At 38.2% G+C, this 16,932-nt stretch overlaps 1 protein-coding gene across 1 annotated transcript in view; it reads right to left on the bottom strand.

The window, feature by feature from the left end:
- Positions 1-289: 289 nt before the first annotated feature.
- Positions 290-16,932, bottom strand: part of noc2l (NOC2-like nucleolar associated transcriptional repressor) — a 42,087-nt gene continuing 25,444 nt past the window's right edge. Inside the window, exons 16-19 of the mRNA XM_048178211.1 lie at positions 8,817-8,930; positions 7,650-7,779; positions 789-887; positions 290-667 (exon numbers count right to left, since the gene is read on the bottom strand). Coding sequence (XP_048034168.1) covers positions 534-667; positions 789-887; positions 7,650-7,779; positions 8,817-8,930 — 477 coding nt within the window. The 3' untranslated portion in view covers positions 290-533. The remainder of the gene's footprint in view (positions 668-788; positions 888-7,649; positions 7,780-8,816; positions 8,931-16,932) is intronic.

Raw genomic sequence — 16,932 nt, 5'->3', positions numbered from 1 at the left:
TAGAAAAAGCCAAGCGATTTCAGAAAGTGATGTGAAAGCACTGAAGGGGAGAGATGTTTTGGCGAGAGAACAGGCTGCTCTCTGTTTTCTTCTCTTCCTCTCTCCCCACCTGGGCAGCACAGCCTGGCAGTGGATGATACGAGCGTTTGGCAGCCTGGTGGTCAGGGCTGACCTCGTGCCTCCACCTCCGCCTCTGGTTTACCCATTCACCACCGCTAAACACAAGCAGTGCCCTCGGCACAACAATGCAACCTCTCTAAATGCTGAGGTAAATAAAGACAGCTTTATGTGGTTTTATAACAAAGTTCAGGTCATCTTTAATTTGACAACATTATGAAGCATTAGATGAAAAAGTAGAGTCCATTTGTTTTGTTTCACACTTTATAAAATACAATGGTGCAAATGTACATGGCTTTTAAAGGAACAGTTCATCCCTAAATGTTTCATGTCTTGGCGAGCTATTCATTTAATAACAGTATCAATCATGTTTGGATGTGAAATAGAAATGTCCCTCTGATGTAACCACTGTATTTTTAGTCCTCCTGATCAGAGAGCTCTAGGTCCTCAACCATATCTTCATCTCCCTCAGCGACCTCCTTCAGCTCTGTGCTCAACATCTTCTTTGGTGCTTTGCCTTTAGAAGACGAGGGCTTTTTCTGGTCACCATCTGAGACAAAGGCAGAAATGGAGAACAGATAAATGGTATGGGAGTGGTCCTGAAGTGAATATATTGAATATCTAGCCCTAAACAGAGCCAACCGTAGCTCATTTCAGAAACATATAATCACCAGAATCATCCTCCTCCGAGTCATCTACAGCCTCTTCATCGCTCAGGTCTGAGAGGTCCTCGAGGCCTTCATCAACCTCATCAGAGTCACCCTGTTCACCTATAAAGAAAATTAGAAAATGTCTTCAGAACAATAATCATTTACGTTGTATTCATTCAGTACAATTCCTAATTACTGATACTGAAAAAGTAAGGCGAACAGGATGATTACATTTTCATTTTAAAGTCATCAACAAAACATTCCTGGTTGTTCGGTGCATGTCACTTCAAAGAAATAGGTTTATCTTCATAACTTTTATCAAAAGTAGTAGTGATGCACCAAAACTTTGTTGACTGAAAATATTCAAACAATATTGGTTTGCTGCTAAATTTAAACTAACTTAAATTATTTTTGGTGCATCACACTTGATCTGCCTCTGAAATCTGATTTCAAAAATCCCTTTTACTTTTTGCTCTGCAAGTGAATGCTAAGTGTTGTAATATAACAACATTTAACGTTTTCAAGAACTTCTGCGCACATGGATTCCCATTAAACACTCAACTGAAAGAGCTTGTATAATTATAATTTTAGCGGAAGCATTCATCTAGAGACAAGACTACGCCACTGACCTACCCATGCTGCTCATGCACAAGTTACCATTTACATGACAAAAATAGAGGCTAGCTTCTGACGGCAATTTAGCCTCGCTAATCCAGAGGTGTGTGTGGGAGTGTCTCGTGCTCTCTGAAGAGGACGGGGCTGAAATCCCTGAGCTTTGAAGTGGGATTTGATTAGATGCTGCCTGGGAGGTGAATGGCAGCACAGACACCACCCCAGCCAGGCACCCTCCACCCTAATTACCCAGAACACACTGGAGCCAGCCAGAGGGGGGAGCCGAGCTTAACACCATGTGCACACCTTGCTGCTGAGAGCGGGCTCATGCATCTTAATATTAACGGTGGATGGCTGACCGTAGAGTTCAGAGAGGGTACGGAAAGTCCACCAGGAGCACGAGGCAAAGACTTTAATGACTGCCTGTGGACTGATCAATACAGTGAAAATGTAGGAGGGGGAAACAAATCAAAGACACAATCTACATGTTGCTCTCAGCACTGAAAACAGCCTTGACACAGGAACACTGAAGATCAGGGTGTTTACTAGGTGTGCAACTGTTCTTGGGAAGAAAAAAAAAAAAAAAAAATCTAACCGTACAGTTCTCCACACACAGTTTGGCACACTTGAAACACGGTTCCTGTCATATCTGATGACACATACACATCTATAATATGGTTTGTTGAAAATAAATAAAACCGAGAGACCGAGTTAGGCTAATACTTGTTTCTGTCGATGGTTACGCATTCTTAAATGAACTAAATTAATTTAAGCCATATCAATTTAAACATTCAAGCGCAAGACGCGAAAGAGAACTCGCGCACAGGCTGTGAGAAGATTTGTGCACTCATCTGAAGCGCGCACACGAAAGCGTGTGAACAGCACGCAAATATTGAGTTCTCTTTCAAGTCTTGCGCTTGAACAGACAAATTCACACAAAAATTGTCAACATGCCCATCTTGGCGAGTATCCTAGCAAACATAGTAGGTTATGTCTTAAGCGAACTTAAAACACTTGAGAAAGAATGCATGTGTACAGTATCAGTGTACTGTATCCGTTTATTGTCTTAAAGTGACAGTAGCCTAATATTCCTGCTGTCCGTATGTTTTTAACGTTAATCAAACAACAAAAGACAAAGAAATCACTCACTGCTCTTGAATGAATAGCTTTTGTAACTTAATTAATAATGATTAATCTTAATTTATACAGTGAAGATTTTATGCAATGTTGTTTTACATTTGATTAGCTACTTTATTCAATTTCTGTGCCTGAAAACTACTGTTAGATACCTGAAAAGCACTGTTTATTTTATTTGTATCTTTGCTCTACTATATTTATTTGTGATGTTGCTTGTAGTTTTTCTTATTTTCTTTATTTTTATTTGACAGTAGTCCAAAACAGTGACAAAAACGATGATAAAAACCGAAGTGCAAGTAATTTGAACCGTTGCACCCCTAGTGTTTACAAAATGAGCAAACACATTAAGATGAAGGAACCTCAAGCTAAGTCTTTGATAAAGTTGACAGCATTAAACAGCCTGGCACATTGCAGCAATAACAAAAAGAAAAACACGACTCAAGAACATTAACGGGGCAAAAGTTGAAGCTGCAGTCCACCAATTTTCCTCTTTGTCGCCATCTCTGTTTGAAACATGCGATTGCAGTCATATGCGGAATAGTTATCGTTACGTGGGTTGTGCATCGGCACGACGACTCAGTGCGGATGAATCTAATGTTTGTTGTCAATCACTACACCGGTGTGGATACCAAAATAAGATTTTTCACTGGAAAATATCATCTGAACAAGTACGTAACATTTCTACCACTTTTGTTCTTCTGACCAACTGAGGAAAAAAGCATTAGGCCTGCAATAAATCGCGTAGCTAATGATGATTAAATCTAACGATTGCTTAGCTCACATAATGCCAAACCATGCAAATTATTTTTACTGTTATACTTTGTTCTCAAATTGTTAATGTTAACAACATCAGCATTGCGTGACTATCCCTGCGTCTCAATCAGCTCCCTAGCTCGTGAATGAGTATATCATGTAAATGAATGTGGCCGATTCCCTGATCAGTGCCCTGACTACTGAACTAGGGAGCTGATTGAGATGCACACTATGTGTATTTAGTGTATAATAGCGTTACCTGTAGATTTCAATTTCTGTAGCCACTCCACAGTCCAAAGTCTTTTGCTTTTTGACTACGGGTGAATCTCCAGTTGTCACTGATGATTGTCAGTGTCAGACTGACGTTTAAAGGTGCCATCGAACGTTTTTTTTACAAGATGTAATATAAGTCTAAGGTGTCCCCTGAATGTGTCTGTGAAGTTTCAGCTCAAAATACCCCATCGATTTTTTTTAATTAATTTTTTTAACTGCCTATTTTGGGGCATAATTAAATATGAGCCGATTTATGCTGTGCGGCCCCTTTAAATACCTGACGCTCCCCGCCCACGGAGCTCGCGCTTGCCTTAAACAGAATAAACAAAGTTCACACAGCTAATATAACCCTCAAATGGATCTTTACAAAGTGTTCGTCATGCATGCGGCATGCATGCGTCGGATTATGTGAGTATTGTATACTGTTATATTGTTTACATTTGATTCTGAATGAATTTGAGGCTGTGCTCCGTGGCTAACAGCTAATGCTACACTGTTGGAGAGATTTATAAAGAATGAAGTTGTGTTTATGCATTATATAGACTGCAAGTGTTTAAAAATGAAAATAGCGACGGCTCGTCTCCGTGAATACAGTAAGAAACGATGGTAACTTTAACCACATTTAACAGTACATTAGCAACATGCTAACGAAACATTTAGAAAGAAAATTTACAAATATCACTAAAAATATCATATCATGGATCATGTCAGTTATTATTGGTCCATCTGCCATTTTTCGCTATTGTTCTTGCTTGCTTACCTAGTCTGATGATTCGGCTGTGCAGATCCAGACGTTACTGGCTGCTAGGGCTGGGCGATATATCGCATGCGATTGTCACGCACATTTCGTCAGTAAAGCCGGTTCCCTGATTGCCGCTAAATCGCCATCACCTGCTTTCGGATGGAGCGGCATTTAATAGACAGAGCCGTAGATCACTGATAAGCCACGCAATATCGCATTCATATCGCAGATGAATCGCCTTCGATAATGAACGCGATATTGCGTGGCTTATCAGTGATCTACGGCTCTGTCTATTAAATGCCGCTCCATCTGAAAGCAGGTGATGGCGATTTAGCAGCAATCAGGGAACCGGCTTTACTGACGAAATGCGCGTGACAATCGCATGCGATATCTCGCCCAGCCCTACTGGCTGCCCTTGTCTAATGCCTTTCATAATGTTGGGAACATGGGCTGGCATTATGCAAATATTGGGGCGTACACCCCGAGTGTTGCGTAACAGTCGGTGTTATGTTGAGATTCGCCTGTTCTTCGGAGGTCTTTTAAACAAATGAGAATTATATAAGAAGGAGGAAACAATGGTGTTTGAGACTCACTGTATGTCATTTCCATGTACTGAACTCTTGTTATTTAACTATGCCAAGATAAATTCAATTTTTCATTCGAGGGCACCTTTAATTATTTCAGCTGCTGTGAGAACAGACTATAAATTATCCGCTACAAGCAGCATCCTCAAATGATAAAACCGACTTGCCTGGAGTAGGCCTACTCCTTTTTTCTGTTTACGGACGTGACGTAATGACGCAAAGACGAACCGCTGCATGCTCGAATTTCCCGCAGAAATCCACCAGGTCGCTCTTATTTTAAAACATTATTACAAGCTTACTGTTGTGAATCGGACTAAGATAAGGAGATAGTTTTAAACACTGGCTGATTATGTACTTGCTCAAATTGATTTTGGATACTTTTTAACCAAAAAAAAAAAAAAGTTACAGACTGCAGCTTTAAAACTTCACATTTTTAACCAAAAGTTAAGAGAAGTCATCAAACCGACTACTGCAAAAAAAAGAGAGGGGGATACATTAACTGAACACCTTGTCAATGACCTAAAAGATGGAAACTCGAGATCTGAATCACATGTGTCGAAAAAAATTATCTTGATTAGAGACTAATTCGACTTGTAAACAAGCTTAGTATGAAAAAAAAATGTTATGACAGTTAACCATTCAATTATTATAGGCAAAAACAAGAGAAACATCCTTACAAGTGTGCATTTACAGAAAGAAAAAAGTTCTAATGAACTTTGTAAACTGTTTCTCTCTTTTCAACTGTGGTGGATGTATTATTATTATTATTACAATTTAAAATAACTGTTTTCTATTGTAATATATTTTAAAATGTTATTTATTCTTGTGATGGTAAATCTAAATTTTCAGCATCATTACTCCAGTCTTCAGTGTCACATGATCCTTCAGAAATCATTCTAATATGCTGATTTGGTGAAACATTTCTTGTGTTGAAAACAGTTTTACTTCTTAATATATTTGTGGAAAATTTTTTGTAGGAAAGAAATGTCAAAAGAACATAATTTGAAATAAATGTAATTACTGCAATCTCTAGATTTTTTTTTAATGCGTGAAATTAAACGTGCATCAGGGTTTATAAAAACTAACCTGCTGGATATAAAAATATTACTAAAGGGGGATAATACTACTATAAAAAAATACCTAAAAAAATAATGGACATTTTGTTTTTATGTTTTTAAGTAATTATTGTACACATTAAGCTATCTGTCAGTAAATTTGATTTATATTTGTATTATACTATCCATTAGCAACTGGTTGACTGCTAAAGTTACCTGCTTTAAAACAAGCTTCCGCAAAACTAGTCATGTACAGTCAGAAGTTGTATTATCCTAGAATCCGGGGTACGGACATGTAAATATTGGTATGCCATACGAATGTAAAATGACATTATAAATAACAGTCTCTTCCTTCCACCTCTACTCTAGTCCTTTCCTGCCCTCTTCTACTTCTACAGCCGCTTACACTGAAGCTCTGCCTTGTGACTGCTATAAAACAAACTGCAAAAGTGAAAATGTCTTAATCAAAAGTGTGGAAAAGTGAAATATATTTGTTGGTTTGGTAAGAGAGTAGAACAGAACAACAAATCAACAACAAAAAAGGGCTTTTTGTTTGACGATATGCAACCGACACCACAAATTAATATATTAGAGGTCATGTGACTCTGTTCTCCGGGTCTAAGCGCTGGAGGTATGGGGCCGGTTAAGCCGTGTGGTGAAGGAGCGGCCGCTAACATCTTTCCAAGTGAATGTTTTGAATTACAAACCCCCACTGGGATCCAAGTATGCAAAAAAAGCTTCCTGTAAGAGGGAACAGAGTAAGAGAGAGCGAGAGACAGACAGAATGAGAGAGAGATTTGTAGGGACTCCACACAATGAGCACCAGATGTAAAAAAAAAAAAAAAAAAAAAAAAAAAAAAAAAAGCCCTTCCTCTTGCCTCCAACCTCCATGGGACTTTTTCTGCGGCTGTCGGCTCATGGGCGGGAGGAGTGGGAGAGTGTGGCATGTGTCCGACACATGACCCAGCACACAACTCCAGATATAGAGTTAAAGAGGAGAGGCAAGTGCACGTCTGACAGCTGACCTGCCCTCCACTGAGATCCATTCACACTCACAGAGAGAGAGAGAGAGAGGGGGGGGGGCATAAAACTGAAATGGAAAGGATATATTTTGTGTTCATCTTTGTGCATGTTTGTGTTATATTATTGTATATTGTTTTTGAATTATTATGCGTGTAATAGCTTCCTACTGGAAACGTTTCTAAATATTCAATGTCAACTGTTAAGATTATTAATCAAATTTTCAAAGCCAAAATTAAATCAAAATTGAGTTTGATTTCTTAATATACATTCCTTATCTTTCTGTACATGATTCATCTGCACATATTAAAAGAATACAAAAAGAATATTTATCTCTATAATCTTTCATAAAAATGTTATAACTTGCCCCTCTAATCTTGACATAAAGAGACAATGAAGAAAATCAAGACTCATCTCTTGCTAAACATCCTGTTTCACGCAGAAATGCTGCTATAGAGAAGCATAATGGGTTGTAAACAATATTTAATCTGAGTCAGAGTAAAATAAAGTTCAATAGATCTGTTAGGTTCATACTTTCTGTATTTGATGAGAATCTTCTGACAGCGCAGTGCAATGGACTACAGCCTCCCAGTGACAAAGAAAGGCATTACAGGAAAACAAAAATCCTTCCCATTGCACATGTTAGTATGGTATATACATTAGTTGCACTGTGGGAACAGAGCAATATATTAACTTGAAGTCGTACCTTTGGATTGGAACAGGTCGTCATCATTATCGTCACTATCTGAATCAAAAAGTCCCTTGAACTCCTTTTTGTCTTCTTTTTTGTCTTCAGCCTTCTTGCGCTTGATTTCAGGGAGATTCAAATCCTCCATCTAAATTAAAAAACGATGGAAAAGAGAAAAATATTATCTTTAAATACTGTCATTAATCAAAACTGGCAAAAACGTGAACAAAAACTGCAGATATGACATTAATGAGAATATAATGCTAATGAAATGCTTCTATTTTTTTTTCATTTTTTTTTTTTTTCAGATTTAGTTTAAGGCCAAATCTGGTTGAGACATCTAGCCCTCCACCACCCCACCCGAAAAACAAAAAAACAAAAAAAACAACAAACAGTGGAAGTGTTTTTTCTAGTTGTACAATGAGCTATTCTGCGAGTTTCCTTCCATCTCTTTAACATCAGATGTCACAAATCAGTCACTGCAGTATTCATTAGAAATCTTAATACTAAGGATTCACATTATAATATATTATAATATAATATAATATAATATAATGTAATAATAGTATTGGGGAAACAAAGACCAAGAGCTACAAAAAGGTAATAAAGTTATATTCTCCCCTAAAAACATAATAGGATATAAGTATGTGTGTGTATTGATGGAGGAAGTGGCAGAGGCAGTAGAGGCAGGAGGGAGGCAGTGGTAATCAGATCTGAGCGTGGGGACTCGGTGGATCAAAGCCTGGGACGCAGCCCTGAGCGCTATAATACTCTTCCTGTAGCACTAGCCCTGCCGCCTCCTCCGCCAATCTGCCGCTTCCTAGACGCCAACACTCCGCCTGGTGTCATCTCCATTATCTCCCTATGGACACGCTCCAACTCCACACACATACAAGAACACACACAGTAGGTGCTTTCACAGAAACCAGCACTACAGTTTTCACAAAGATGATCACAACTGTGCGTTTCATATAAGACTAGCATTAAAATAGCACTGGGATAAACAGCCGTCTCAATACATATAAACACAATAATTTGATTCTTTCTGAAGCATTGTACTGCGGCTCCCACTGGTGAGAGTTGAGTGTACAGCTCCGATCTGTCTAAATCCAGCTTCCTCTGAAAGGTGTGGTTTGGATTATTTTGGTCTAATGGTAATAGTTGCTGTGGATTTGGCATTTTTACCCTTTCTTTCCCAGAGATCTCCAACTGAATCTCCTTTTCGCGAAGTTTCTTCCACTGGCTGTAATATTTAGTGATAGGGGTGCCTTCCTCTGCTACTTCCTTCTCCCAGGCCGCCTGTAAACACACCAAAATAAAAACACACAATGAATGTTACTGCATGTTCACCTATAGGAGAGCTAAATAAAAGAGATCTCAATACACATTCAAAATAAAATAAAGACAAAGTTTCTCAAAGAGTACAACTGTAAGACATGACGAGTGTACACAGGCCTCTTCTGTTATTGTGGATCAATAACCCCCTAAAAAACAGAGCAGGCCAGTATCATCTCAGAAAACAGTACGTTTGTAGGGTCCATCACTACACCCTGAAGTAATATTAATGAAGTATCAAGTCGATCATAGCAATTTTCAAAAACTGAAATGGACCAGGTAGCGACCCTAGGTGCACACCTTTTCTCTAAAACAGCAAAAATAAGTGGCTCGCAGAAGGATTAAGGTGCAGGGGAGGGTATAAGAGAGTGAATCTCATCCTTTGCCAACCTTTCCTTAAAGGTCTTTGTGGATGATATTGATCAGGTAAAATGAGATTAGTTGACCTCCAAATCCAATAGACCGTAATAAATCTCAACTTCAGTCTACAGTTAGCTAAACTTATTTATAACAATTTGCAGTGGTTTGTAGAATAGTGAAAATGATCAAAGCAATAAAAAGGTGCAATATGCTCCTTCCTTGATGCAACAGACCCAAACAAAGCTAACAGATGTGTACATGACCAGCGAGGCCGAGCTCCCTGGCAAACTAGTGGCTTCATCCTTTGAAGCATCTGTTCAATGACTGCTGCGCACATTCTGGAAAGAAATCCTGATGTGATCACTTTATGTTTTAGCCATTGCAATGGTTAGTATACCGACACATTGAGCCTTGCAGCTCAGGAGGGTGACAGAGTTTTAAGTTTAATAGTGTTGATATTTCATTTAAGCATAATAATAATAAAAAAAATAGCTGGGCATACAGTGTCTATGCTCAATATTAACTTAAGTATTAACTTAAGTAACTTATGTAAATATTAGTATGTATGATGATAGATGAAAAAAATTGAAATATATATATATATATATATATATATATATATATATATATATATATATATATATATATATATATATATATATATATATATATATATATATAAATTAAATCTCTTTAGACACAAATATAAAAAAAATTAATAAAAAATTTATAAAAACTAAAAGCAGTATATAAATAATACTAACATTATATTAGGTAGGCAGGGTGGTATGTGTGTTGGTAGGTAGATATTTAACCTCTGTTTGAAGTGTGTCATAGTGTGGTAGTTCTAGAGCTGTTGAAGGCACTGGTATGACCCACAGGGACAGATATTTGTTTGTTGGACTGATCCGTGGGGCATGCGGCTTTATGCAGCTGTGCTGCCGGCAGTGCCTGGGTGAGAAGTTTGCCATGCCACCCTCGTTACTAAAGGACATCTTTCCTGCTGGCCGGAGCCCGGCGACAGACGCACCCCGGCGTGGTGCCATGCTGTCTGCATGCTCTGCCCTACTGCATCTCTCCCTACGGCTCAACATTACAGAGGAGAGAGACAGACCCGTCCACCCCTCCTTCATTTCAGCCTTAAACGGCCTTAAATATTTATCAGAAGCACGAGTCGTTCCAGAGACAGCGAGGGGCGGGGAGGAGAGATGAACGGGCTGTGCGTCGGCAGGGGTGACAAATGAGAGCGGAGATGGAGATGAATGGAGCAGAGATCTCGCCCCAGAGAGGAAGCAACTTCTCACCTTCTCCCACAACCTTCACCCCTGCCGTCCCCTCATTTTTTTCTCCCCACCAACTTCGTCCTCATCATCCCAGTCAGCACCAGGGTTTTATTGTTAACTGAAACTGTTATGAAGACAAAAACTAGCAATAAAAAAAAAAACAATAAAATAAAAAAAATTAAAAATGTGTAACACAAAATAAAGAAAAACTAAATAGAATTACAAAAGAAATTAATTTGATACTTTTAATTTAATTTATCAATGTCAGATGGTATGATCCAGTTTATTTCACCAGAAAGAGACAGGAAGGGGGACATCTGATTTAGCAACAGTGAAATCTGAAATGGATTACAATGATATACATTAATCAAATAATTATATATAATTACTAATATATTATAAAATATGACGGGCTGGACGATTATGGCCTACAATCAAAACCTCGATTAATTGAACATTTTACCTCCATTACGATTAATGAACGATTATTTTGTTTCTTTTTCTGTTTTTTTTTTTGCCCTCATAGTTCACTGACAAGGTTTGTACAGTAAATATGATTGACTATTAAAGGTGGGACATTTTTTCCTATTATAAGAGTGATCTGACATAACAGCTCACTTTCAGCAGTTATTTTATCTATGGTTTGTAACATTTCTTGCAGATTTCTGCTCGTTGTAAATCAGATAAAGATAAATTAGCACAGTACCAGTAATGAGAGCGATTGCGTGTGTGAATTAGTCATACCGCCTCTCTATTAATTGTGAAGCTGTGGATTGTAAATAGTTCCTTCAAAAGTAGAAGAATATAAGCTATAATAACTTTTGAGTTTCTAAGCTACTTTAGTGATAAATCACAGGACAGCGCTGACAACTAGTTTCTGCGTTCATCTCTGTGCGCGCGATCTCACAGATACTGTTTGCATAAATGTTCGTGCCACAATGCAGCTGCGCGAGCACGGTAGCTCGAAATAGTATACATCCAAACGTCTAAAATCGCTTGAATGTCCAAACTGGCAAACCTTAAAACAAATACAACTGACAAAGTTTAGTAAAAAAGCAAAGCTCACCACTCGCGCGCCATCACTATGTGTTCTCCTGTTGATTCTGCGATTCAGGCACAGTGGTTATTGAAAATCCACAGGGATCTCTTAAAGGGTTAGTTCACCCAAAAATGAAATTTCTGTCATTAATTACTCATACTCATGTCATCCCAAACCCATAAGACCTTTGTTTGTCTTCAGAACACAAATTAAGATATTTTTGATTAAATCCGAGGGTATCTGATCCATACATAAGCAGTAACGACATTGCACCTTTTGAGGTCCAGAAAGGTACTAAAGACATTGTTAAAATACAGTGGTTCAACCTTAATATTATGAAGTGACGAGAGTACTTTTTGTGCACAAAAGACAAACAAAGCTCTTACGGGTTTGGGATGACATTAGGGTGAGTAGTTAAAGGGGACATCGGATGCAAAATTCACTTTTATATGGTGTTTTGGCATAAATGTGTTGGCAGTGTGTCTACACAACCACCCTATAATGATAAACGTCCACCCAGTGCTTTTTTTATTCCCCACAAATCATAAGCACTCACAGATTTTTGGCTGATGTAGTGATGTAAATTTGCACAGGCCCCTCCCAAGGCTCTTGACGGACACTGCCATTTTAGCATAGACCTGCCCTGAGTGAGCTGTAAACAGTCCGACATTGTTTTGACGCCGCGCAGGTGTAGACAAGAATGTGTCCAAAGCAACTGGGGCATTTTGTTATTGGATATAAGAATGAACACAGCAGTCGTCCTTTACTCTCAACATCTGAGCCGCTGAAGACGCAGTGGATTTATATTGTTTTTGAAGGGAATGCACCCCCGGATCTACCTATATGTGTTTATGCCTGCTCTAAAAAGTTTATGCTTTGCTAAAAAGTTCCTGAAGGATGGATCAGTACCTCCAGAAGACGTGAGTAACATTATAGGTTTTTTTAAGAATATTTGCAAATCGCTTTTCCTAATAATATGCTAGTTAGTTCCATGACGAATGCAGCTAAAGTTAAAGGCCAGTTCACACCGCACAGATAAACGCCAACAAACACGTCTGTTGGAGTTTTTTGGATCAGGACACAGCCTCCGAAATGAGACGCGGCTAGTGTGATACCACTGTCGGCGTCTGTTGCCGTTGGTCGGAGTTTGTTTTCACCCAACTGAACATGTTTAATCAGCGTTTGTTGGGTCGGGGAATGTCTGAGCAGTGTGGTATGATTTTCCAACAAATAACAACAAACTCTGATGTAATCTGACCTGGCCACAAACCGTTGCCATAACGATGAGGCAAGTCCCTTTCAAAGACTGCTGTTTGATCGCGCCGGCGCCTCATAAACACACAACAAAGCACTGCAAACTGACATCGCAGCTAGTTCATTATCAAAATACAGTCATACTGTCATAATTTCTATTTAGAACCTTCTCACTGTAATTCATAACTGCATGTTTATAATGAACAATGCATTAAGGTGACTGTCTTATTACAAACTGTGCACATTTTATGTAAAGATAACATGGTAACACTACAATAAGGTTTATAAAGGTGTTAGTTAATGACTAGTAAGTAATTTTCAAAATTTTCGTTTTTGAGCATTTATAACTGCATAAATAAGAATGGTGAGTTCAATGCAATTTAAGAGTAGTCAGGAACTCACTGCACCTTAAAACAAGTCCAATTGAGGTGTTTAGACAAAAAAGTTTGGCATTGACAAAGGTCACATGTGACCGAAATGTTAGCCCAATTTTTTCAGAAAAGTTTTGTTTTTCATCTTTGGTGAAGTGTGCGGACACTTTTGAACGAGTTCAATGCAATACCTGCCAAATAGTGTTTATAGCCCGCCCATGGAAGATATGGGTGGGGTGAACAGTAGCTCATTATCATTTAAAGGGACATGCACCGAAACGGCTCGCTGTGAACAGAGCTGTTTTTGACAAGGTCAAAAGGGTGTTTTTTTTACCCAACCATTAAGAAATTTTAATCAAAGTATGTTATAGACTTTTCATGAAGACCCTAAAGAATCATACTAACTTGTGGAAAATTGGCATCCGATGTCCCCATTAATGACAGAAATTTCATTTTGGGGTGAACTAACCCTTTAATTCATACAAAATACTCAAGTGTGTAATATACATTTCCTGATTTTTTCTGACTGCTGGGGGACTAAAAGGCTCAAAACTGCCTTATATTTCTGCATGGAACAACACTACTCCTATCAAGATCTAATGTTTGCTACTGTCAACAGAAATATCAATACTCATCAGAGATATTTAAGCAATGATACGATATGGAATATGGTTAAGTAACTTTATTTGGTAACATTATTTTTGCATTTTGCATGTATTATTTATTATGTAGTTTAATTGCATATACAGTGCCCTCCACAATTATTGTGTATCTTAGTAATTATGAGCAACAACAGCTGTGAAAATAAATCTGCATTGTTTATCCTTTTGATCTTTCATTCAAAAAATTCACAAAATTATAACCTTTCATTTAAGGAAAATAATTGAAAGTGGGGGGAAACTCACATTATGAAATAAATGTTTTTCTCCAAAACACATTGGCCACAATTATTGGCACCCTTTTATTCAAAACTTTTTGCAACCTCCTTTTGCCAAGATAACAGCTCTGAGTCTTCACCTATAACGCCTGATGAGTTTGGAGAACACCTGACAAGAGATCAGAGACCATTCCTTCATGCAGAATCTCTCCAGATCCTTCAGATTCCAGCTCCATGTTGGTGGTGCTTCTCTTCAGTTCACTCCACTCATTTTCTTTAGGGTTCAGGTCAGAGGACTGAGATGGCCATGTCAGAAGCTTCATTTTGTGCTCAGAGACACAATTTTGTGTTGGATTTGATGTTTGTTTTGGATCATTGTCCTGATGGAAGATCCAACCACAGCCCATTATTGGATTTCTAGCAGAAGCAGTTAGGTTTTGATTTTTTATCTGTTGATATTTTATAGAATCCATGATAGCATGTATCTGAACAAGATGTCCAGGACCTCCAGCAGAAAAATTAAAGATCATTAAAGATCCAGCAGTATATTTAACCGTGGGCATGGGGTACTTTTTATCCATGTGTGCACCAAACCCATCTGGTGGGTTTGCTGCCAAAAAGCTCTTTTTTTTAGTTTCATTTGACCATAGATGCCGGTCCCATTTGAAGTTCCAGTCCTGTCTGACAACTGAATATGCTGGAGATTGTTTCTGGATGAGAGCAGAGGATTTTTCTTGAAACCCTCCTGAAAAACTTGTGGGGATGTAGGTGTTGTTTGATCATTTTTTTAGGCTTTCTGAGACTCAAGACTCAACTAATCTCTGCAATTCTCCAGCTGTGATCCTTGGAGTCTTTGTCCACTCAAATTTTCCTCCTCACTTCACATTTGGACGATTTAGACACACTTCCTCTTCCAGGCAGATTTGTAACATCTTTAGTTGATTGAAACTTCTTATTTCCCTGATAGTGGAAATGGGGATTTTCAATGTTTTAGGTATTTTCTTACAGCCACTTTCTATTTTGTGAAGCCCAACAATCTTTTGCTGCACATCAGAACTATATTTCGTGGTTTTACTCATTGTGATGAATGATTACAGGAATTTGGCCTTTGTGTTTCCTCATGTTTATATTCCTGTAGAACAGGAAGTCATGGCTGGACAATTTCATGCTCCTAGTCACCCTGGTGTGCTAAAAAAAAAATGTAAATATGAATGGGAATATACTTCAGAGATATTTTACTCATATGAATTTCTAGGGGTGCCAATAATTGTGGCCAACATGTATTGGAGAAAAACATTTATTTCATAATGTTAGTTTCCCCCCACTTTCAACTGTTTTCCTTCAATGAAAGGTTAGAATTTTGTGAATTTTTTCAAAAGGATAAACAATGCACATTTATTTTCACATTCACCTTTGCTCATATTTACTAAGGGTGCCAATAATTGTGGAGGGCACTGTAAATGTTCAGTGTTTGTAAGTCTGTTCTCAGGGAAGCACAAAGCATTTTTTCTGACCCAGGTAGGTTACAGGTTTCCAGTGTATAGGTATAAGCGTTGTAAGATATTTTTATACTTATTTCAAACTAAATATTACATAACAAGTGCATGTAATACTAATATTTTTGAGAAATAAAGTTATTTCTTGATGGCTGCGGATGTGTAGCTAACTGATGTTTTTACAGTTGTTTTTACACAAACTGTTTCGCTATATTTTATTTTTTAATTTAGTTAGATTTACATATTCGTATATTTACAATAGGGATAATTGGTCGTGAAATAAAGACTTTATGCATATAGTATGCACCATGAGTCCAAGTCAGTTTTCACTTCATGGACAGTAAAGTGTATTTCACTTTGGTGTAATAGTGTATTAGTAATAGTAATTTGTGTAATAGTAATACAGATCTTTATACAGTAACACAGTTTTATTTTAAGTGATATGATAGATTCTATAAACAACTATAAAAGATCATTTTAAACTTTCTCCTGCTCTCTGCACTGACGTCAGGCGAAACTGAAAGTGTCTATGCACACACTCACTAGATTGGAAATCCAACATGGCGGCCATATGCAACTAGTCCATTCATATCTGAAACTAAAATTTAAAAAAATAAATGATAAAATAAAAAAAATATGATTTATGCACCATGAAAACTAACTAAAAGTCAACTAAAATTGGAAGAAAAAAAGAATAGAAAATTGTGACACTCTCAAAACTACAATAATCTTGGACAGCAAGCACAAAGTCTGCTTCAATATGCTACAGGATTGACGATACCAGATGCTCACAAACAAAGCACTTAATGTCTGCTCGTCCTCCTCAGAGTCTCTTGCTGAGAGAAATGGCATTAGAAAGATTTCCGCTCCATTACTTTCATCTGCTTTCATATCCGCCGCCGACCCAGCATCAGGCTACGGTCGTAATAGTATTCCGTGCCACGGTGGCCGTGTGTGTCTGTCTGAGGACCTGTGACTGCACTTCCTGACCTGCAGGTGGTGTGGTCAACTAGGCCTCAGGCCAACCACCACATGCTGTTTTCAACTGGCCAAAGCAACACACACTCAGATGTGTTCACACGTAAACACGCAGGGCTCTGAACACGCAAACACAGACGAAGACTGTGGGTGACCAGCAGTCACCTGCGAGGGGACGGAAGGCAGGGTGGTGTTTGAGGTGGGTGGAAAGAGGAGGAACTACAGGGATAACGGTCTGCTTTTACAACTAAAATAAACATCTGACTGCCGTGTCTGGTCCCAAAGCTCACAAATGTCTGACTAGAAGT

This window comes from Megalobrama amblycephala, linkage group LG24 (genome assembly GCF_018812025.1).
Source record: "Megalobrama amblycephala isolate DHTTF-2021 linkage group LG24, ASM1881202v1, whole genome shotgun sequence".
Lineage (NCBI taxonomy): Eukaryota > Metazoa > Chordata > Actinopteri > Cypriniformes > Xenocyprididae > Megalobrama > Megalobrama amblycephala.
The sequence above is the reverse complement of the archived record's forward strand: the minus strand, read 5'-3'. Positions and strand labels throughout refer to the sequence as shown.